A 25,423-nucleotide genomic window follows, 5' to 3' on the forward strand; every position below is an offset into this window, starting at 1 on the left:
ACTTCCCAGTTATACACATGGAACTTAAAAACACTCCTAATGATAACAAAACCTCCATTACCAGTCACAAGCCAAAAATTAAACAAAAATAGAATTGGGTATAACAGAAATGTATGTCAGAATGCAATAAGACATTGGATTAAAGCCCAGGGATAAGTGAATTGCCCATTACTGATCTAAATAAAATAAATATAGAGACTTAAACAACCTAAGAGGTGAAATAGATATATATAAAAACATAAAAAAATTTCTCAGCCCAAATCAGCCATTTTTACATATATATTTTTTCTCTACAAGTGGGTTTTCTTGTCATCACTGAGCCTAAAAGGTGATTATGCAACTTATGCACTAACAACTTAATGGTCATTACTGAGTGTAAAATAACAATGGAGTTTACATTTAAATATTAATAGTTAAGAAAGAGTAAATGAAAACTTTTTACATTATTTAGAGCTGAGCATTTAGTAGAATTTTTGAATTCATTATTTGCATGTCTCACCGATACTATTTGATTATTCTCACATGACAAACCTTCCTAATTTCATTGTTACATTTTTGAACTATCAATTATTTATTATGAGATATTTTCTATACTTCCATGGACAATCACTGATTCCATAAAAAAGAACTTATTTTGGCAAAAATATACAGCTTCATAGTTAGGGTAAAAATGTTGTCAGTGCAAAAACATTGTTACTATGTGCACATGTAATGACATTTTTTTCTCTTATTTAGAAATTACATTTTTCAGAAATAACACTGGGAAAAAGTTATGGAACTAAACATGAGTTATATATACAACATTTGAAAACAATGAATTGCTACTAAATGATCTATTTTAATCCTTTTGCAATAGGTTCAGTATAAAACACGAGTTTGCATACATATTTTCATACAGTAAGTATTATACTATAACTTTTAATGCTATATGTGTATCTTTAAAAATTTGGTAGACTTTAAGTAATGATTCCAAGTCTTTTGTATCCAAAATCAGATTTTTTAATGCAGTATGTTTACTAAAGATTTGACTGTGATAATGCCAAGTCTAATATCGAAAACCTCCTAAATACATTACAAATGCTTGTTTTTAGTAAAACTGTATTTTATCTGACTTAAACAACCTAATTATAGAGGATCTGTCAATTTTCTAGAACTACAAAATAAAATAATCATAAAAACACAGATGTTTAGTCTAAATAGCTTAAATAACATAACATTACACATGCATATTTATTATTTTTTATTCACCTTCCAATCATGCCTGACTAACAATACAGAACTTACAATGATACAGTACACATGTACTCATGTTACCCTATCCAATAATATAAAACTGACCTTTACAATGCGACCTGTCTTGGTTGTGTTTTATTGGACTAGTAATCAAATTTTACCTATAACACATTTTATATGTATATATATTTTATTACTATTTACAAACAAGTAATTAATTGTTTTTCTTTTTTAACATAGAACATAAATGAAGAAGTAAAGCAAACAATTATCTCTTGTTGTTATGACCTTTGTACTCAGTTACTGCTTCTCATAGCTTGCTAAGGCTTGAGAAATTTTGCATATGGGGGATGTGAAACAAAATTTTTTTAGGTTTTATATATATTTACATTTGAATGACCAAAAAATTAATAAATTACTATATCATTATCACAGAATGCCATTATAAATTATCAAGTTTAGTAACTAGGCTACATTTCAGTAAAAAAATATGAAATTTCGAGTGGAAATCATGTTTCATAAAAACGAGATGGTATCCTAACACAAGAAATTGGCTGACAAAGCCGTATGGGGAACATTCTGGGCAACTAATTGGTTATTCAGATGCCATATACACACATAAATGTATTTAAAAGACCATTTTCAAAAATGAAAAGAGGTGAACAGGGTCATTATGTTTGTTCAGTACATGAATGATATATCAACAAATAGAAAAAATGTTGAAACTGTAAAGAGGGTAGATTCAGTAAGTAATCATAAAATAAAATAACACCTGGTGGATTGAAGAAGAGTAATGATGGGGCTTAGTTGTGTTTATATAATTTTTCCATCATACATATATTGTACAGTTTCTTTCAATTTTGTTGAAAAGCAGTAACTTACAATCATATTGACCAAGAATTACATACTCACACCATACATTTTCTTTTCAAAAAATCTGTGACTATGACAACAGTTTAACAGTGTTTACCATTCCTACAGTAGATTAAAGTTGGTAAATGAGGACCTTGACTTTGACGTGCAAGATCCACCCTTCTAGTCATATAAATCAAGTTACATTGCACATAACCTTCAACCCACAACATGACCAAAAGTACTGCACTTTTTAACCCATTCAAAACACTATTATTGTGGTAAATTTATATATGGTAATAAGTATTCATTAAGCATTAGACTGTTTTGTATTCAAACCTAAATAATTCTTTCTTATTCCAAAATTTCAAAACAGAAAGATGCAATAAAAATGACTAAAGAAATGCTGAGAAAACATCATGTTAAAATAATTGCTGACATGAGAATTCCAAAGAAATTGACATTAAGGAGAGTAGAGAAGCAAAAGGTAAAAATTACATAATAGCATACAACTCACAATGACTATCATTGTGAAAGAACTAGATAAATCAAATGGATGCTTCATAACTTAATACTAGACCAAGCTGGGCAACTAGTGACACTTACAAATCAATTAATTAACTTCTTACATATAATCAACAAATTAATGCAGCATTACCAGCATGATATGTGTTCTTCACTATAATAAAATAGAAAAAAAAATACAGGGGTGTGATATTCATGAATTCCTTACCAACTACACTATTTTAACATGGTATTCATCATCATTTGTCATCTGCTGTTGGCATTTCTAAAGTAATTTTTGAATTACCCTTTATTTGTTAAAGAGTTAAACTTGCATCAAGGTTTTCTTTGTAACCCATTAGACTCGTACCAAAATATAAAAGCTCAATTTATCTCTAGTTCTCTGTTATCTTGTCAATGGAGAAAATTTCTCTAACCTTAAAAAAAATAATCATACAAACTTTCACAATTCAAAAGTTATAATTTTCTTATACTGAGAATGTATTTCTGACAGGCAATTTCCTCTGCTCAAAAGATTAGCTATCCTTTTTCTTTGCTGTCTTCTGCACACCTCTACTGGAATAAAATGGTTTCAATGTGCCTCATGCAAATCCTTGAATCCCTTCTTCAGCAATATTAGCATAGTACACTAACATGACCCATGTGACTTTCTATATGCACCTCTGTCAAACTATTACTTTAAAGTTTGGCAGATGACAGAAGCACTGGAAGTGAGAGGGGGGGAGTGCAAAGTGTAAGTAGGAAGTACCTGTCAGAAAAAAATTTTCAGTGCAGGAAATATTATAACTTCTGATATAGTACTTCCTTTCTCTTACAAGATTAGCTAGAATCCCACACTGAGTAGGAGGAGGGACCAGTGTGATGGAAGAACAGATGTTCTCCCCTAGAAAGCATATGAATGATACACCTCTATAACAGAGGTTCAGATCCAAAGAAGGAAACCACACTTCTGATCCAGATATACTCTTTGTCCATTTAAGGAATGTGTAAAAAATCAGGATCAAAAAGAAGAGAAGCATATCTGAGTGTGAAAAAATGAGGTAGGAAAATGATCCTAACTAAAGAAAGATATTGTAACTCAATTCCACAGTTAGAAAAGAGGGTAAACGAGGATGTGTTCCATGGTGTAGAATGACTAGGGCATACAGCAGACTGTGCTTGTTAAGTCAACTACATCCAAAACCTTTTCACAGGGTACAGACCTCTATGAGAGAGTAGGATGAGGGTCTTACCATCTTCACCAAGAACCAGAGAACTGAGAATCAAGACTAGTTCTGAGTTATTGATCAAGGAATTTGACATCTGGTATCAAAAGGATTGTTTGTTTGATTATTTTGGTGTTTTGTGGCACAAAGCAACTATGCTATCTGCGCCAAACATCTGGTAAAAAGTTAAAATGAAAGTAAAAGTATTAAATTCATAAAAGAAAATTAAGGTAAAACAAGTTAAAGTTCAATTTTTGAATTAAAAAACATAAACAACACTAAATCCACTTTCTACGTCTTCTAGTCTACAGCAGCAAGAGAAAACTACAGTAATACAAGTTGTAAAGGACTTTCTGTGGCATAACTGAAATTATCATAACTCCCCAGGATGACTAATGAGTAATTAAAAAAAAACACACTGTTAGTCACCTGAAGTTGGCCTTTCCAGTCCTGGTTTTGAGTTATTTGAAGTTACAGCCATTTTCAGAAATTAAAGTAAAACAAGTTTTAAAAGACTTATAGCAAAATTTTAATTATTATAACTCACCAGGATGACTAATGGGTAGTTCAAACAGCGCGTCAGTCACCTGAAGTTGGCCTTTCCAGTCCTGGTTTCAAATTATTTGACATTATAGCCATTTTCTGATTTCAAATCAAACTAGATGTACTTTGATTCTTAGAAGGGAATTACATTAAAAAAGTCTAATGTACAAATTAAAAAAATTAAATAAAATTAAAAAGATTAATGGCCTTTAAAAAACTAAAAATATTTCTAAGGTGGACAGTGTGACCATCTCCAATAACACTGTCAAATTAAAAGGAAATTTATCACATACAATAAACTACCACAACTGTGGAACAGCTCAGGGTCATCCAAAGAGCAATAATATCCATATAATAAGAGAATAAGGAGAACCAATGATGGAACTGGAACAATCCCACATATCCTTGCAATGACCCACAACCCAGAAGGAGAAAATCAAGGGAGGAAAATAATAGTCCAAAACCTGTGTGAAAACTTATGTTGAATGGTTCACTCAAAATTCAAAACAAGCCTTCAGGATACCAACATTCATATGAGGGCAAAATGAGGGCTCCCAATCAAAGTAGTAAACTGCATTTAAATTTTTCCCCTCTTTCACTGTTAATCATAGAATAAAAAAGGAGAACATTATGGCATCTACACCAGCAGAACATCACTGCCCTACTTTGAACTGAATGATTATACCTATTTTATGTAGAACCTATTTAGCAGCATGTTTTCATGGCTGACAACACCAGCAACTTGGAATTGGTAAGTGACAAGGACTACCATTCTCCACTAGATTAAATGGAGACTGAGTATGGATTGGAGAGCTCAGAGGAACATCAACACATGAGACAGTGTAATGGGTGATCAAGAAACCCTATTCTGAAAAGCAGACCATCTCAATTTATTTAATCTGGGTATGGTATGGAGGGGCAGCTATCCACTTCCACTTTACCCATGAAGTCCAGGAGTGGTACTGTCCAAGACATCAATTTATGAAGCAAATATTTTGAGGTTATTCACCTGAAAGTGATCATGTAAAACACTCCATCTCAAAGGTGAGCATGCAACATGTCATACAATGTAAATTTAAAGAATATCTGGTCAGGCACCACTTGCCACAGAATGGAATGCAAGTAATGAAGATATAAAGAATGTGCTCATGAGAGAAAAGAAAGTATTAATAAAGACTTACCCAGTTTCAAAGTCACACCAAAGTCTGAAATACAGCCATAGGAAAAAGGCAAAAATCTAAAGAAGTTGAAACTGTGATATCACATAACCAACAGGAGATGACTGTTTTAGGGTTGATCCATATGCCCAACTGTAGGATTTCCTCCAAAGATCAATGAAGATAAGAAAAAATGAAAAAGGTAAGGTGTTGGATTTACTGAGAGGTAACACAGAACAAAGTATGGTGGAAAGGAAACATGGTAGAATAAGCCAACTGATTAGGACAAAAGTGGAAAAGATCTCTGGACAAAGAAGACTGAAGAAAAAGACAAGAACAGGAACCATGAAATTAAGCTGTGTGGGTGATATAATGATGAAGGGCACACATAGGAGAAAAGAAGTCTATATGGATTGGGATGGGGTAGAGATGAGAAATACATGGAAGGGAAACAGCTGAAAAGAATTACACTTCTTTCAAGGATTGGGGAAGAAAGGAATGATATGGATAAAAGATGAAGATAGGTATGCTGGTAAAGTGTGCATGTAACATTGATGGCAAACAAGTTAAACAGCCCACACCCACAGGCCAAAATGGGAAGGAAATATTGTTAAAGAAACAGATAAAACAAAGAACAAACAGAAATAAGTTTCAAATGGAGGTAAAGTAAGGGAATGGAGGACCACATTAACATCCCAATTTGGAAGGGTAGGTTGCCAAATCCAGAAAGAATGGCTGAACATGGTATGGACAGGTGAGAGAAAAACCCTGTGGTAATGGGAAAGACTAAAGGTATGCGACAAATCTGCCTGATAACCTGAAATCAATGAGACCAAAAGCCGTAAGACAAAAAGCCATGCTAGAAACTAAGAAATACCAACAAAAGTAGGATGAGCAGTAAGACATTCCTGAATATGGGTCCATGTGTGAAAGACCCTCTACTTTTGCTGACACACTTATAAAGAGGAATGTCATATGTATCAAGCCTAATGAAAAGTTATGAGATGATAGAAACCAGATCTCACCAAAGACCAGACCAAAGCCAGGCATGAAGATGGAAGACATGCAGTGTGAGATACAGAATTTATGACCAGGATTGACAGAGAGGGTTGGGTAATGAGGGAAGTGGTACCAGAATGAATAATAATAGTTGGAGTAAACAAGGAAAACATGGTTGAGTTGGCAAATTGGGAGCTATAAGAAGGACCCAGTACAGAATGGCATGGCTAAGGGAAACTACCCACTGAAGCAACTGGATATAAGTATACACATTTAGGAATTTATGTGACTAATCCTGGCTGGAGGTATCTTTTGCCATAGCCTGAGGACCAAAAGAGAGGCAAGTGGTGATTGAGGGTGATGGTAAATGCATGAATGTGAGGAAAACCCCACAGATTGTAAAGTCACTGGAAAACAAGAGGGTGAAGAGACTACTCTGTTGAGTAAATCTTATCAGGGAAGAAAAGATGATCTACCATAAGGTTGGAAGTACATTGGAAACGATACACAGTTAAAAGAATGTGATGAATGTGAGCTCAATATAATAGAACCCATGTATGAAAAGAGAGGGATCTCTATCAGGTGCCATTTTAGTGACTGATTTAAGTCACCACTATTGAATAATACAAATGGATCATTACCAGAAAATGTCTGGCAGGGGATGAATGTGATTCAAAATCCAACAAATGGCTAGGAGCTCTGGGATATTAATATGTAAAAACCACTTATCAATGAAATAATGGCTCAAAGCCTCTTGACAATCAACCTATACACTCCAGCCCTAAAGAAATGAGTCAATAAACAGATATAAATCTGGAAGAGGAGGAGGAAGCAGGATACTTGCCAATGTATAAATCTCATTCAATCACCAAAGGAGATTGTCTACAAGGGGAGGAGAAAGTTTTATGGGAGCAGCTGAGGGGGATTAGCAATGTCAATGAAGACCACATTCCCCAAAATGACAGAACCTTACATGCAGAAAGTGAGGAAGCAAAAAAGGTGTGGTAAATAAACAATTCCATAGAATGGAGTTAGTGAGGAAAAGGATGGATGTAACTGAGGTGAGTCTTGTAAAAGATACCCAAATGCACATGATACTGGGTAGGATGTAAGAAGGACCTCTCCAGTTTGATCAACCAGCCTAAATTAGCAGCTTCAAGAAGGAGCTGACATGTATGACTGGTTGGTTCCTGTTTGAAATGGGCTAGAGGAAGCCAGTTTTCCATATAAAAATGGAAATGCAACTCCAGTGTATGAATATAAGTTTCCATATGGCCCAAACCCACTAGGTAGTCACCAGAACTTTTAACGGAACATCATGCATCATTGAGAGTTAGCATACTCTATGGCACCATGAGAAAGAGGTACAGGTAAGATTTGGAAAGAACAAAAAACTGGGATTAACACCACTCTCAACTGTGACTGAGATGAGTGAGTCACCAGATGGGAAAAGGTAGATCAGTGCTGGACAGATGCCACCCAAGACTCCAAGGACTCTGATACCGTATCATTAACAAAACATCTTAAAAACAGAGCCATATGCAAATCCCTTAGGTAGTGAGCAGGTAAATAGGTTCTAGATAAAAGAGCATCATGACACTAGGTCACAACACTAAATCTAAACCATGTTTGAAAACCCAGGGCTGAAGACACCAAATGAGCCAATGTGGAGGTAAAAATGGAGGGAATGTCTCCCCAGGAAAACCCTCAGTATTTCTGTGAAGATCCTCTGACAGGACTGTAGAAATACACTGCTAAAGAGTTGTGAGGGTAAGATAAAGGCAGAAAAATTGGGCAGGGGTGAGATGGACAGGAGAATCAGGATCCCCCAGTGGGTAAAACTAAATTCAACACTTGTTGGTCAAGATATGGATGGTCAGCTCCATAATACGCTATAATAGACTGATCTGAAGCCCATGAGGAACAAGGCACATTAACACCATTGTTCAGCTAAGAGTTGAATTGTTCAGCATGAATCCGGAGAATGGGGGGAAGGGAGAAAACCAAATACAATTAGGAAGTACATGCATGCAGTAATGAAAGATATGGATCATAAGATATAGGAGCAAGAGATAAAGCACTACATACGTGAGAAGTAAACTCTAAAAACTATGAAAGGTAAAAAGACTCCTCAGAAAAGGTATGGCAAGGCACAGCAAATTCAGGTGGTGGAAACATGATTAAAGTTATCATCAGCCTGCCCACATTCCACAGGTTCAGGAGGAAGTAGGGAAATGTCTGATGATATAGTTTGACCCATATAATGTTCACTCTCCTTGCCAATAAATGTAGACAAATCTTCTGATGAATTGCCAGCACCTGTAGCCTGTGTTAAAGTGCCTGTCAGACATGAGACACTTGAAGTGGTGATATTAACTTCATAAACAAAATTGTTTGAAATAAGAAATATATGTCACAAGAATGAGAGTACTTGAATGTGAATGCTTTCAAAAAAACAAAACTGAGTATGTTACATTAAACCACTTTGAGAACTAATTCAACCTTAAATACTAATCAACATGAAAAACAAAGATGTTCGAGTTCAAGCACTAGTAAATGAGAATAGTTGGATAGAGGTTCATAGACACACATGCATCATGTTAGTGTACTATGCTCTTTTAAGAAGTAAAGTGGCATGTAATGAATTGCATCAGACATGATGGAATCATTTAATCCCAACAGAGGGAGCATGGAAGATTTGATGGCATGTATAATAAAACTTCATGAATAGAGGACAGCAGTGAATAAGAATAGCTAACCCTGTGAGAAGAGAGAAGTACCATATTAGAAATAATGTTTAAAAAACTACAAAACTCTAAACTTGTAGATTCACTTTGTTATGACATGATAATTTAATTCTTGATCTATACAATTACATTTAAATTTTCTTTATCTGTTTTCACGGCTGTTTCACAGGTAAATGCTCAAATTCACTTCATGTGAAACAGCAGAAAGATAGCAACTCAAGATAGTACAAAATTCTCAGAAAAACACTTTAAAACCAAATGATAATACATTACAAGGCAATGGTAGATTCTTGGCACACATAAAATTAATAAAAAGGGAGGGTAGTTTACAAGCAGCACCTTTTACAGGTGTGCAAGAATGAAAATACTTTTCATTATAAATTACACCAGGTAAATATCAGTAAATGACAAAATATTCATTCTGAATTATATGAGTTAAAACTGGTAAGATTTTAGAAACTAACACATGAATTTGTTTTAAAAACTGTCTCAAACAGATTTATGAAGTGGGAAAAAAATATGAAAAGCCAGAGAAAATGCAACAAAACTGCATTGTTTAACACTCTTGCAACAGCCTTTGATGTTTTTACTGAGTTAATAGCTCTGAAATGACTGTCAAGAGTTTTCATATTATTACATTTAATGTGTGTTATGGATTTTAACTATACCTGGAAAAATTTCAACACACATTACAAGTTTTTCATACACACAAAAAATTTTCTTTAACTAAGAAATTTTCCTAAGAATTTATCTGTAAGCATAAGAAGTCAGAGCACTGATTTTATCAAGTGCAAAATGATTTTTATGTTAAGATTAAAGATACTGTTCTTTACCTGAAGATTGTCACATTTCATTTGCATAACCTCTAAAACTTCCTAACACAAATCCTTTTAGTAAGTAGAACCTTGTATTTTATGTTATTTTCCTACCCTATCTCTATGCACATTTGGTCAAATCTGGAATTACTACAAAATGTAAATGCATACTAAAGCTGTCTATCCCGAATAGCTCAAAACCCCTAACAGCATACACTTATTAATACTTAGTTTTATTGGTATAGTGCCCTGTGACCCATGTCTAACTACTAACATAATACTGTTACATAAGTTATTTAATAACATTTTAAATATAACTAAATGTTAAGATATGCTCACAATAACCTGCATGCAGCAAGAGAGTTAAAAAGTGGAATGGCAATTAATTTAATATAGAAAGTAATCAACTAGTCAAATCAGTTTAAAGAAAGCCAATCTAGGATTAAAATGCTTTCACATGGTTTAAAAATGATGACATTAGGTCTTGTTTACTTAAAACTGCCAAGATACTTATAGAAAAAATATCAGTTTAAAAGAAGACTGATAACATCCTTCTTTGGAAAGTGATTTATTGTGTATTTTACCATATCTATGTACTTTATAAGTCACAGTTTAAAACATTTTGTGTTAAGATAATGAAAAGGAATTCTGATTATGTAGTTTATTAAAGTATTAAAGATGTAAAGAATAATTAAAGTGATAAACTGGTTTGATATTACCACACTAGTTTAAATACTGGCATTTACCAATCAGTAATTCATGGTATTAATAGTGTCTACCATATTCAAAATAAATTCCACTATCTAGATGTCTCAATATTCTAGACAAATTAGTTCATAAAAATTTGTTCAGAGTAACAAGAATTCAGTGTATTTAAATCACTGTGATTTTGCATTTGTTATAAGTTATGTTTTTAAAATAAAATTCTTAATTTTTAAACTGTCTAATATTGCATTTTATACAAGAGACATTATAAACATCCTTATCTTGAAAAATTATGGGAACTTTTCATTCAATTATTTGACTGACTTGAAAACAAAACATCACAATGGCTTAGTTTTCTTTGGCATTCTACTCTGAAAAGGTTTTGAAGTACGAGGAATTTACAGAAGCTATGTTGTGTACATAATATTTAATTAATATATGAAAGTGTTAGCATGAAAAACATAATGTAAATGTATCATAAACCACATTGCATCTTACCTTCTGTTTCAAATTTATCTTCCACTTTTACTTCCTCTTTTATGCACATTTCTCTCTGTTTCAAAGTCTTTTCATGAGGAGAACATTTCTTGTCATTGTTACTAAGTTCAGAAGCATCACCCACGGCCATTTTACTGATAGGTTCTTCTATTTTTACTAAAAGTAGTATGCATAATTTACGATATTTATATGTAGAAATTAGTAGGATTATAAAAAAACAAAAAACATACAGGTAGATTATTGAAATACTATTTTTTGAAGAAAAAAAAAGCACCTTAGTTTAAGATACATATATAATATAATACATACAAAAACAATAATGGAAAACAATATCAGGTTCTCAATACCTCATTTTAGAATGCCACATTCATATTAAAACAATAATGGATTCTTTGGATTTATATGTATAAAACAGCCAAAATGATAACACTTGGAAAAGTCTTTATGACTTGTACGTAAATGTAGAAAAATTATTTCTAGATACATCACTAAACATATGTGGATAAAACTACTTTATCTTTAGAAAACCAGCCAATATTTTGGTGTTAGAGTGTAATTGCTTTATGACCTTCATGAAAACAAACTGTTTTACAAAGTAAACACATGCATAAAATTAATTCTGAATTATACTATATGATACACAAGTCTATTATAAAACACGAAAACCTAAATTTATGTTACAAGATAGTTACATAATACATGCTTCTCTAATGCCTTTCAACTATTATTATTTTTGGTGTTTAATGTTGAGACAAGAGGTAGAACAAAAGAATGTCACAAAATATTTTGCAGGGTGCTGAAAGAGGTGCTAGAGTGCACTATTTGAAAAGAGAGGACATTACAAAGCTAAGTTCTTGTAATGTTGTAGATTTTTTAATGTTATTTGGCTTTATTACTTTGATCTTTAAAAAGTAAAGTTGGATAACAAAAAATATATAGATTTAGTAAGATTGTGGACTAAATTAGCAGATATAAGCTTTTAATTTAGATTTGAGAATTGTAACATAGTATAATGTTAGATTAGGCTTAGTTATATTTCAACTTGTAGTGATTCAAATTAAATTATTTAAAAATTTTAATCTAAAAAGTAATTGTCAAAACTGAAACTTAACCTGTTGACTGCCAAGTATTTCAGCTGCGACGGCAACTCCAAACCAATACAACTCTAATGCTTCTTCATTTTGTAACCTTTTTGTGATGCCATTTTGGATCAAAAGTAAAACAATATGTAAGTAGGTCAAAAGCATGTATAGTGCTGACATCTAGCATTGAAGTTAAGTAGTATTGAGAACGAATTAACTCATCTGTGGCACTGTGTTACTGATCAGCTTGGACGAGTTATCTCATCTACAGTGCTGAACAGGTTAATAGTGTTAACAACAAATTTATTTAATCATAGTACTGAGTGTTTATTTTAATTCTACAAATAAAACAATGGTTAAGACTAATTTGGGGGGATTAAGAGTTCCTAGTTTATTAGGTTTGATACATGTAATGAATGGATTTTATTTAGGAAATGAACTGTCGTGCACTTTTAAGGAAGTTAATAGTGAGGACATTCAATTTATATGTAGAGTTTGTAAGTTGGAAGTAAAGTAAGAGGATATCCTAACTAAACTTGAGCAAATAGATAAAGAGAAGTCTAAACTTTAGAAAATAACAGCAGGATTTCAAGAGGAGCTTAAGTTTTTATATATGAGAGAGACATCAGCTAAGATTAACAACAATATTCAGAAACTTAGAATGTGTAATAATTTGGTTAAACATAGTAAACTAAATTGCAAAAACACTATTCTCTTGAGCAACAGATTTCAGACCTTGACTTATGTCAATGACAAACTGTTGAAACTAGGAAAATCAAAAAGTATAGATGAGGATATTGATAATGAACATAAAGATGTTATAGGTGATTCCTTGACATAATATGTGGATAAAAATAGTCTGTGGGGTAAATAGGGAGAAAGGAATTAGGATATGCTATCCTGGAACACAGGTGGAAGAGATAACTAACAGAGTAATAGATATTTTATAATAAAGGGGACTGACAACAATGTAGATTTTGTTGTGCATGTACAGGCTAAGAATATAGGGAAGAGCAAGTCAAAAGAGCTAATTAATAAGTATAAGGGATTGATAAAAGCATTTAATGATAAAGGCCACAAATTAATTGTCAGAAATACTATCAAGAATTAATTGTGGAGATGAAGTCTGGTCACTAGTGCTAAATGATAAGTTGAAATTAACATGCAAGGATGCATTAATTAGCTGGTTTGGAATCAATTCAGTGAGAGGACAAAAACGTTTTGCATGTATGGTTTACATTTAAGTAGGAAAGGGTATGGCATGTTTGCAAAAGCTATTAACTCAGTTGTAAGGGAAGGTTTAAGTTAGAACTAGATAGTGGTGAGGACAAAAATAAACAGACAATATTGAGATGTAGAGGAAATCACTATAAAAGTAGTTACAAATATAGGTTTATTGTTACTATCGTAACACTAGAAGATTAAATAATAAAACATGACTTCAAGGCACTGGTAGAAAAATATTTTGATATAATGAGATTAATTGAAACATGGTTAAATGTAGATGAGTTGATCACAGAAATTTCTTTGAAATACATAAGAGGGAGAAGAGTGACTCTAAATATAAAATGAGAGTAACATCCTTTGAAGTTGAAGATATTAAGGATAACAGAAAGGAGATTGAATCCACTTCAGTTTCTGTTAATGGATCTTAAGAGAAAATACTCTTAGTCGAAATTTGTTACAGACCACCAGATGAAATTGCTGAGAAACTTTACAATGAAATTAGGATTTCAGCTATTAATAAAGTACTAATTGAGGGAGATTTTAATTTCAGACATGATGGTTGGGAAATGCTAGAGTCAAACCATGAAGGAGAAAGGTTGCTGAAAACTGTTGAAGATAGATTTCTTTACCAATTTGTTAAAAAAACTATCAGAAATAATACTATTTAAGATTTCTTGTTAACTTCTAATACAAAAATGGTTAAGAGCATGTAAATTAGGAAATGCCTAGTAAAAGTGATCATTGCTGTATTGGATTTAATGTTTTGCTAGTCACCTGAAGTTGACCTTTCCAGTCCTGGTTTCAAGTTATCTGACGTTACAGCCATTTTCTAATTTCAATTCAAACAAGTTGTGCTTTAATTCTTGAAAGGGAATCACATTAAAAGAGGTATAGTGTATAAATAAAAAAAAAAACTTAAATAGCATTAAAAAGATTAATGGCCTTTAAAAAACTAAAAACATTTCCAAGGTGGACAATGTTACCATCACCAATAACACTGTCTAACATTACGGATAAATTTTGAGACAGAACATGTTTAAAATGGTGCCATCATTGAGAGTCATAACGATGGCAAGACAGTAAAATGTGGCTTATTGTGACCTGAGTGTTACACAGACAACACATTGGTGCATCAGTTCCAGATAAAAGAAAATGATTTAAAAAACTTACCAATGCATAGTCTAGTTATATCAACTTCCTCTTTCCTATTTTATGATAGCAAGATGGCCAAAATCCAATAGAAGGTTTTATTTGGAAAAGCTTGTTTTCATATTGCTCACTCCAAGTCGACTACCAACTGGCTTGGAGCCGAGCCTTGAATACAGGTTTATAGTCCATGTATGGAACAAGCACAACAGTGACAGGGCCACAGCAAATAGATTTAGCTGCAGTGTTGGCAAGCTCATTACTGCGAATACCAATGTGGCATGGTATCCAGAAAAACTGGATAGAAGTAGATGTTAAAGAGAAATGGGCCAGTTGGTTTCAAAAACTGCTGAGAACAGGATGTGAACTAACATGAAGCAATTCCAGGGCCAGTAGAGGACTAAGCAAGTCAGTATAAACAGTGCAATTTGAGTACTACTTAGATTCTATGTGATTCAAGGCAAGAAAAATTGCATACAGTTCTGCAGTGAATACAGAAGCTGAAGAGGGGATTCTGCATGCAACCACAAAGTACAACAAACCACGGCAGAGCCCACACAATTGCATGATTTAAAACCATCTAGAAGGATGGTTTGAAAGATGTTCAGCAAGAAACAGACAGTATTTCCAATCGAGAGTGTCTGCTTCTCTCAGATGACTTAAAGATAAGTAAATTTTGGGAACTGTAAAAAGCCATGGTGTAATGGGCTGACCAATGGATACAGCAATGTTATCCAAGGACAGACCAAATTCATCCAATTGCACCTGGATAGAAAGGCCAAAAGGAGCAATGACAGATCATCTGTTCTGAAAAAATATGGCCCACTGAGGAAGGAAATTATCGACATAGAACCCATTTGCAACAGTGAGAGGAAGTTGTTCAGTAACGGCATTAATTTTTATACTGAAAAGTGAAACTGATACTCAAAATACAGCCAAGGGACTCCAAGTTTCTGTAGAAAAGAACAGAAAAGTGTCGAACCCACACAAGCTTGGAATCTCCTGTCCATTAAAAAATTAATAAAAATGGCCATGTGACCCATATATACAGAGGTCTCACAAAATGCCATACCTCCCTGTTATATCATAAGCCTTCTCAATATCAAAGAATATTGATACAAGATGTTGTCATTTGAGAAAGGCTTCTCTGATTGACGTTTCAAGTCGAATCAGGTGGTCCATGGTGGAGTACTGTCTTCGGAACCCACACTGGGTGGGTGAAAGGAGGTTGCTTGATTCGAGAAAACAAACAAGAAGAGCATTAACCATCCTCTCTTAAGGTCTTACAGAGACAGCTCGTTAAAGCAACTGGACAGTAGTTTGAAGGAATCTTGGAATCTTTCCCAGGCTTAGAGAAAGGTAGGACAATAGCCTGGCATCAAGCATCAGGAAAAATATTCTCCTGCCAGATGTGGTTAAAAACAATCAGAAGAACAACAAGAGAAGCAGGATATAAATGGCACAGCATTTCATAGCGTACATCATCAGGTCCAACTGATGTACTGCCAGACCAATGAAGGGCTGTTTGAGTTCTACAAGTGTAAAAAGAACGATTATAGTCACAGAGGCAATCAGCTCAAAAGGAAGGAGGTGATTGCTCTGCCCAAGTCTTGGTGGCTAAGAAGGTGTGGGGAGAAGCAAAGTGCTAGATACCTGGCAAAAGCTTTCACCTAGAATATTGGCAATGCTCCAGGTATTAGCTTCTTCCTGGCCACCAGAGAGCAAGATTGAGAGGGACACCGAATTATATTGACAACTGACCTCTTGAATCTTGTCCCATATGACTTTAAAACTGGTGATAGGAGATATGCTGGTTGTGAACTTAATCCAAGATTCCTTCTGGCTATGACTTCTTACCCACCGAGCATGTGCACAGGCCTGCTGAAAAGAGATGCAGTTCAAGAGTGTGGGATACCTACGAAAAGTATCCCAGGTCCATTTTGAGCCTTCTATGCCATGTGGCAGGCAGGATTCCACCACAGACAAGGATATTGTGAAAAACGTGTTGAGGTTTTTGGAATACGCCTGTACAATACAGTCAGTCACTGCTACCACACAGTCATCTATTGATGATTTACAGACGATGGAAGGATCATGTTCTGTGAGAGCAGTGAAAGAGGGCCAGTTAGCTTGATCCAACTTTAACCCGGGACATGCGGGTTGGGTGGCATCAACCATGGCCAATCTTTCTCAAAATTATAGGAAAATGATCACTGTGTCATGGATTATTCTCAACCCTCCATGAAAAATGGGGCAAAACAAAGGGGAGCAAATTGAGAGATCAGAAGCAGTAAAGGACTGACTATATGCATGAAAATAAGTAGAAGAACAAATATTGAAAAGAGAAAGGTTGTGATCAGAAAGCATACGCTCTCCAGAGCGATCCCTTCTATATTGATATCAGCACATCTCCAGATGATGTCCATTAAAGTCTCCCAGGATTAAAAAAGGAGAAAGCAACTATTCAATGAGAGCATCAAGGTCTAATTGTTCATATGTCTCTCCATGCAACAGCTTGAGAGAACAAACAGTGATGGTATGGCCCAAGAAAACATGGATGGCTACAGCCTCCAAGGGTGTGTCAAGTGGCAAAGAAAGGGTGGACACATGCTAATCAACCAACAGTGCCACCCTTCCATGCACTCGTCTATCACACAACCTGTCATTTCTGTACAAAGAAAACTGTGAAAAGGTGACTGTATCGGCAGGTTTCAGAAATGTTACCTGTAAGGAAAAACACACAGGATGGTAGGAAGCAATCAGTGTTTTGATGTCATCCAGATTAGAATGTAAACTTCAACAGTTCCATTGTATCAAGGTAACCATTTTTAATGACATGTAGGCAAAGTGGGTGGAGAACCCTTCTGTTTATGGCCACATCTTTTTTCCTTACTGTCCATATTTGAGAGGAGTCTATCGCCCTCCATGGATCCTGACATTTGTTATTGGAAGGGGATTCCAGTGACTGAGGATGTGAACTAATGATTGTTTTGCATCTTGGGGTGGGTAAAGAAGATGCATCCAAGGAAATGCCTGTACCTGGTACCAAAGGATGTAGATCTTGGGATTTGTTAGAATGAATGTAAGGGACAGAGATAAGTGTTGAAGTAGATTCATCAACTTTTTTAACAATGGAGGTCAAAAGATTTTTCATTTGTTTGGAGAATGATTTTTTTGGTGGCACAGAGAGATCTGTCTGCACTCCCACTGTAGTTGTGGAACAAAGCGCAACAGCATACATCCGAGTTGAAGTGGTAAACAGCAACCTTTGAGCCTCAGGATAAGTAATGTTATGAATCGCTTTCAAAAGCTGCACCTATTTTTCTTCCAACCATTTAGGGCAAGTATGAAAGTAGAACGGGTGAGAGCCATTGCAACTGATGCAATAAGAGTCCGTTTCACATTCATAGGCATCATGGTCCTTGCCACCATAACAAGCACACATGAAGGAACCATGACATGATGTCTTTGAGTGACTGAACCACTGACACTGGAAACATCGGAGAGGGATTGGAATGTATGGCCATACCCTGCAATTACGATAACCTGCCTTGATGGTGGCAGGTGGACATGGCAATGTAAATGTCAGAACAAGGATAGTGGTCAGCATCGTAATTCCATCTTTGTAAGTGGAGATATGACTCACTGCAGAAACTCCTTGAGTGGAGAAACCAGCAAGAATCTCTGACACAGGGATGTTCTTTAAATCCATCTCAACAATAACTTCTTGTGATGAATTTCAAGTAGCATGACATTTAACCTCAAAAGGTATATCTGCAATTGCCTATGAATGAAAGAGGAGTTCAATGTGCTGAGATGTGGATGTTTCCACCTTTATGTCACCAGATCAAAGCTTCTTTACTGACTTTGGAGAGCCAGCAAGTCCCTCTAGTCTCTTCTGAAAGAAAAAGGGAGACGTTTTCCCTAAAAATGTGTCTGAAAGAGAATGTTAGACAAGAAAATGAGGTACAACAGGTGTTACAGATGTTGAAGATTGCTACTCAGAATCTTCAAGATGTGGTTGTTTACCTATGAACTGTTTTTTCACTATTTTATTTATGTTCTTATTTGGAGGATCCATAATAAAAAAGGAATACATCGCTGCCCATTGACCCCACCCACCAAGAAGCCCTACACGGGGATGCACTACAATGTCAAACAAGGACACTGCAGCAACGCCAGGGTTTCGTGAGCACTATACCCAAACACCAGCACCAGCTATAATGTTCACAACACCTGTTGAGAATATTCAACACTGGTACTTGGCTGACCCTAGCCCAAGTGGACCAGCTGATTGAGCAAAGAGGGCCACCCCAAGGCTGCCCATCTAAAGGAATTTAAAGCCAAAGTGGTGTGTTAGGGTTGGACCCCTCAACTAACAGGTTCCTCTCAAACCCTTCATGGGTCACCATGCACAGCAGACACATAGGTGGATGTTTTGATACCAGAGGAGGTAAACTGAAAGAACAAAACATTCCCTGGAAGGTCCCTTCACCATGTAGAGGAATCCATACCAAGGGGAGTAACAACAAAAACAGCCAGCAAGACATGTCGAAAAAGTATAAAGCCAATTAAAGAAAAATCATATCAAGAATAATTAAAATGAAAATTTTATACTTTGTAAAGTAAAATTTAAGTATTATTCTTTCATACAATCAGGAAACATTAAGGAAAGACTACACAACAAACAGTAATGAAATATTAAAAGAATAAGTATAGAAAATTGTGATAAATCTTATGAAAATAAGCAATGCAAAGGAGGAATGATAGAATTTTCAAATGCTAGTGCTCATGAAGATTACTGTGTATGGTGTATCTTCAGTTTGTTCAAAATATCCTACATTGTCACACCAACTCACCAAATTCCTAGGACTTTGGAAGATCAATTTTAGATGATGTCACAATGCACTAAGCATGTTTTTTGGACAAAACAAATGCACTGTTAGTGAGCTGTACATTCAGAACTGCAGCTGACACAACAGATAATGAATTTAGGCAATGATTTATACATGTTACAGCTACACAGTTACAAAATATAGTTCTTACTGTTTTACAGTCTTACAGTTCTGTAAGACCTTGCAGTATTGTAAACATTTTCTACATAAATTACTTTTATATATGCTTACATACTTAGCTTTATGATAATTATACATTAATTAGAAAGAAATATATCACTTTTCATATCAAATACTTTAATTAAAAACATTAACAGCAATTTAGAAAGAAAGAAATTACTAAAGTCATAACTCAGACAAATGAAGAACTTCAAGTGAAAGATAGAGAAATATAATGAATGAAGACTTATTTCAGACAAATCAGTATTCTTTTCCAAGTTCATATGCATAATCATGATAATGTTGGAACATGAAGTATTATATTAATCAAGCAATGAAAATAAATAATCAAACTTATTTATATGGTAAACAAGCACTTGACCAAAGTAAAAATCTACTACTTTTGATATTCTTCAAGTGCCTTAAATTTAAAATCAAATAACATAAAAATTAGAAAACATCAGTCTGTTCTGTAAATAAAGATTTTGACAGTTATAACTTTATCTTACAAATTTTAAAATACATTAGAAGAAAATTATAAAGTCTGTTCAGTTAATATAGTATTATTATGGCAACAGGTAACATCAGTGATCTATTTAAAGTGTTCCAACCAATTATGTGCTTGTTGTATCCCAGCTGGCCTGAATAGCTCTGAACTGAGTCAAATGCATTGTTGGCAAAGGATATGATGAATATAATTTGGTTTAAATAGAATTATTACACACTCTTCTAATTCTTGAAAAATTCCTAATGGATAAATTAAAAGCATAGTATTAAAAATACAACAGCCCTAATATAATGTCTTAGGACAAATATAAAAATCTGTAATCATCCTTCACCAGCTTGTAAAAGGAGTTCACACTATAACAAACGTTTAACCTGAGAGGAAAAAAAAAAGACCTACTACTCCAGTTAACATAACTGGTTTTACTGATTTTGGTTATTAAAACCAATTATGTTTTCTGGAGCAATGGGTCACATTTTATTTCTCCTTTTAACAGTAAATACAATTCTCAGTTTGTACTACAAACTTTAAACTCATATAAAAGTTTAACTTCTCCTTAGTAGCTGTAATAATGCTTTATTTTTACAATGATGGTGCAATACCAGTTACCTTTTCAAAGACTAACAGTGTAACATTCTGACCACATTTTAATTATTTTTTTTACTTTGAAAAATTAATAAACTAATAATAATATAGTACTTACGATTAATTATCAATGTTAACCAAATGATAACAGAATACCTTTAGATAAAATGAGTTCACATATACAGTATAAGGACTTGTATTTTTTACCTTATTTTGCAAATCAAAAACAATAAGAACATCTTTCTCAGAAGAGTCCTAGCCTCTAAACAACAACAAAAATCAATTCTGTAACAATTACACAAAAATTACTTCAGTGAAAACAAATATCTAAAGTATAGGTACAATATTACCTTGTTTGAAAAAAAAAAAGAAGATAAAAGCCAAAAAATTTATCATGACAATGTTTAAATTACATTCATATAGTTGTATTCTCTTGAAAATAATTAATTAGTTTACACCTTTGACATGACTGTTGTAGACTTCAACTGTATTGGTTTCAGAAAATCTGAATAACTTTTACAGTAACTAATAAACCAATCAGCCATTTTGATCTCTCACATTTGTCTACAACTGATATGGTATTTTAAGTAGGGGGCATCGTGAAAAGGAAAATAAAATGTAAGATACTTCTGATCTAGAATCAACAAGCTGACCACCACGCACAAGACACTTAAAACTACTTTTATTTTATCATTATTGTTCTTGTTATTAGTAATAGTATTTCATATATATGGAAAAAGAAAAGGAAAGAAACAAATAAAAGAAAAGAAAAAAAGAAGAAAAGGAAAAAAAAAACACTTTTTCACGACTATACATGAACACTGCCCTGAAACGGGCATAAGTACGGTGTCATACTCTGGCCCAAAGTTATACCAAATACCACATCCTAAGTACAGACGCAATCAAAGTACGGGATGGAAGAAGAGGTCTAGTACACCTGACCCTCCAGGGTATTCCACATAATTACCCAAATACCAACACAGAGAAAGCTAATCTAGAATCTAACATATCAATATCAGTACTAACATAAGAATACTTAGTACTACTGTTACTATTACTAATATTAAACAGTAAACTTAACTATATTACAAGTATCAATTTTAACTAAGTGTAATAGAAATTTTAATGTATTACATTTTTAGGATTACCATTAATAAAGTAAACTAACTTCGAGTTAAGCTATTTAAGTGACAGGGAGTAACAGTTACGAAGATGTTTTCGTTGAAAGAGTTACGTTAATAAAGTTAATGAGAAGAAGAGGAACAACAGATACAACTTTATCATACCATAATTCATATTTAGCTTTACTTTACTTTATATTATAGCTTATAATTATTTATATGTTGCGCAATTACAAACTATTTTCTTTAAATTACGTACAATTTACATACATTTAATAAAGCGCAGACCTAACAGGAGCACTAGTATTTGTAACTACATATAGTTTTACTCACCTGAGTTCACTTTTTAATAGATAAAAACAAGTGCAGTTTTGTGAAAGTCTACTCTGTGGCTCAGAAACCAATTTCGCATCATCCTAATGGTTGTCCTTGCTTATGATACACACTAAACCGTAAAAACTATATTATGACATACAATACCTCGATGGCTCGAAAAGCAAGAGTTAAACGAATTTTCCAATGTTTGATCATCCTAGTTATAATCTTGGTTACCCACTGTCTTATCTTTGAGTAAAATATTTCTAACTGATTGAAACTGTACACCATTGTTACGTCCAGTCTTTCTCTACTGGTTTTCTGTGGTCTGGGCCAGAGTTTCGGTTGTATTATTCTTGCTAGTATTAGGCAGGAAGTCTTGTATTAACCTTTTAAGTTGGTCTACGACTCATGAGGTACCAATATAAATCAACTATCTTCAGTTTTCCAAGCTTCTCTTGCATCAAAAATGGTCTTTATGGTAAAGTTTTCTTCCATCAATTTGCGTGCTTCTGACATAAACAGACCTTCTTCAATATGCAGTTAAATGATGATCAATATTATGAACCTACATTGTGTAGGCGAAAGTCCATGTCCAGAAGACAACTTCCTCTAGATTCGATACCTTTCTCCTTCAACTATATTTCTTCAGCAGCAAACATTCCCTTTTAGTCGTTGTTAGTACTCTATGTTTATAATAAGACATTCTTTCATTAAAAACATTACTTTAAACTCTTATCAAACAAGAGTCAGTACACACGTTTTATAAAACAAAACAATCCAAAATAAGTCATGGTTATGACTTCAAAACTACTCCTTCCTACCTACTTTTGGTATTCTTAGATTCAATGATTTTCTGACAAGTATTAAATAGATCCAATAATAACAGCAAGATCCAAGAGGAAATTCTAGAGTAACCTGAATTTGAAAAGCCGACTGGGTTTTAAGCTGTGACAGTTAAAAACAAACTGGAAATGTTTGAAATTAAGTCAAACAAGATAAAAATAATGTACATTATACAAACAACAATACAATTTATAATAACGACTGTTACAAACAGTTATTGCAAATAAGATTTTATATGCAACAAAAATTTTAGAAACGTAGAAATAATACTGAGCCTCCTATCTTACCTAGAACCGAACCTTTTATCGACAATTTACGAATGTCTGTCGGTGTTTGGGTAAGAAAAGTTCATACCCTGGAGGGTCAGGTTCTCTGTGACCTCTTCTTCCATCCCGTACTTTGATTGCGTCTGTACTTAGGATGTGGTATTTGGTATAACTTTGGGCCAGAGTATGACACCGTACTTATGCCTGTTTCAGAATTGCGACAATTTACGGTTTCTTTTGCTTGGTTTGTTTTGAATTTCGCGCAAAGCAACTCGAGGGCTACCTGCGCTTGCCGTTTCTAATTTAGCAGTGTAAGACTAGAGGGAAGGCACCTCGTCGTCATCACCCACCGAGAGCGAATTAATTTTATGTTGATATACAGATACACTCCTCATGACAGCTGACTAGCTGATTTGCTGAACACACATAACTTTTTCACCGACGACAATATCTAATGTACTTGTAGAAATACTAACGTCTAAACTAATTCATTGAAGTTAAACGGTTTTTAAAGTACGAAATCTATAGACGTTTCTGGTCCAATTCTGTAGGGTTTTTTTTTATTATTAACAATCGTTTATCACAATTATGGCTTCCAAGTTTTATAGTATATTTACTGTAGCAAACCAACAATGTTATAAAACTGTCTCCTGTGTTGCTTTGATTACCTTTTGAAAGTTTTAGGTGAGATTTTCTACAAACTTCAGCTGAGGCAGTAACACTCGTATTTTATATACACACATCTTCTATTGTTGATTCTTACGCTCAAGAATCGTCTACAAATTTAGAGAACAGGCGGGACTATCGCAATAAACATTTAACAGTATAAGTTATATGCATTTCTAAATATATATTAAACTGAAACAAACATAGATATTAAACTAAACATATAATATTAAATTTCTTACAAATTGTGTCTACATCAACTAAAAATTAATTCGCTCATCGTGAACTATCGATAAGATATCAAAGAAGTTCTATATCACAGAGAAGACTCAATATTGTTTGTAAAACTTTTATACATGGATCATTATTTTTAATAACTGTTATCGTAAATTGTGCTGTTCTCTGTATATTAAAATATACTTGTATTAAAAAAACTGTGAACATCAATCTTGTTGGCAAGTATCGTAAATTGGATACATATCGACATCTATTTAACTTCTAAATTAAGATTATCATTTATCTCAGTTTTAGACTATTTGAAATCATAATACGTTACATAGTAAGTTGACCAATAACAGATATAATAAATAAGCTTAATATACCAAAAATTGTTTAATCTCGACACTTAAGTTCAAAGGAGGTCTAGCTTGTTTGTTTGTTTTGAATTTCGCACAAAGCTACACGAGAACTATCTGCGCTAGCCGTCCCTAATTTAGCAGTGTAAGACTAGAGGGAAGGCAGCTAGTCATCACCACCGACCGCCAATTCTTGGGCTACTCTTTTACCAACGAATAGTGGGACTGACCGTCACATTATAATGCCCCCACGGCTGAAAGAGCGAGCATGTTTGGTGTGACGGGGATTCCCACCCGCGACCATGGAATTAGAGGTCCAGATTATCTCTCTGTTTTCAACTTGTGTACAAGGTTACTGATGAGGAGTATAATTCTTCGAAACTGGTATAACCCAAAACACACGTTGATAAAAAGGCAACGAAAATGATACAACTTTAGAAGTGAATGTCATTGAATAGCTATTTCTAGTCTATCAGTACTAAATTGGGGATGGTTAACGCAGATAGCTAAGGTAGCTATGTGCAAAATTTGAACACAAACAAGCATCGCAACTTCACCAGCGAACCCGTGACCCTCAGATTACGAGTCGCATGCCTTAACTCACCTGGCCATGCCGGGCCTTCTGGATTGGTCGATTAGAACTTTCTTTTTAGTTTTTAGAGCTCGTACATTTTCTTCATTACAAGCGTTGGCCACCTATTCATTGTAGAATTTCTCTCTCCTCGCTGGAGTTGTCGCTAATGTATTTTGCCTGGG

At 34.1% G+C, this 25,423-nt stretch overlaps 1 protein-coding gene across 6 annotated transcripts in view; it reads right to left on the bottom strand.

Annotated features, from left to right (window-relative positions):
- The window catches only part of LOC143222895 (uncharacterized), a 53,077-nt gene extending 31,586 nt beyond the window's left edge, over positions 1 to 21,491 (bottom strand). Inside the window, exons 1-3 of one of the 6 annotated variants that reach the window (XM_076450039.1) lie at positions 21,337 to 21,463; positions 20,400 to 20,535; positions 11,280 to 11,435 (exon numbers count right to left, since the gene is read on the bottom strand). In XM_076450039.1, the coding sequence (XP_076306154.1) occupies positions 11,280 to 11,409 (130 nt within the window). In that variant the 5' untranslated portion in view covers positions 11,410 to 11,435; positions 20,400 to 20,535; positions 21,337 to 21,463. Of the gene's footprint in view, positions 1 to 11,279; positions 11,436 to 12,391; positions 13,010 to 20,399; positions 20,536 to 21,228 lie in introns of those variants that run through there. The other 5 variants (XM_076450042.1, XM_076450038.1, XM_076450043.1 and 2 more) reach the window with 5 other exon arrangements.
- Positions 21,492 to 25,423: the final 3,932 nt, after the last annotated feature.

This window comes from Tachypleus tridentatus, chromosome 8, assembly GCF_004210375.1.
Source record: "Tachypleus tridentatus isolate NWPU-2018 chromosome 8, ASM421037v1, whole genome shotgun sequence".
NCBI lineage: Eukaryota > Metazoa > Arthropoda > Merostomata > Xiphosura > Limulidae > Tachypleus > Tachypleus tridentatus.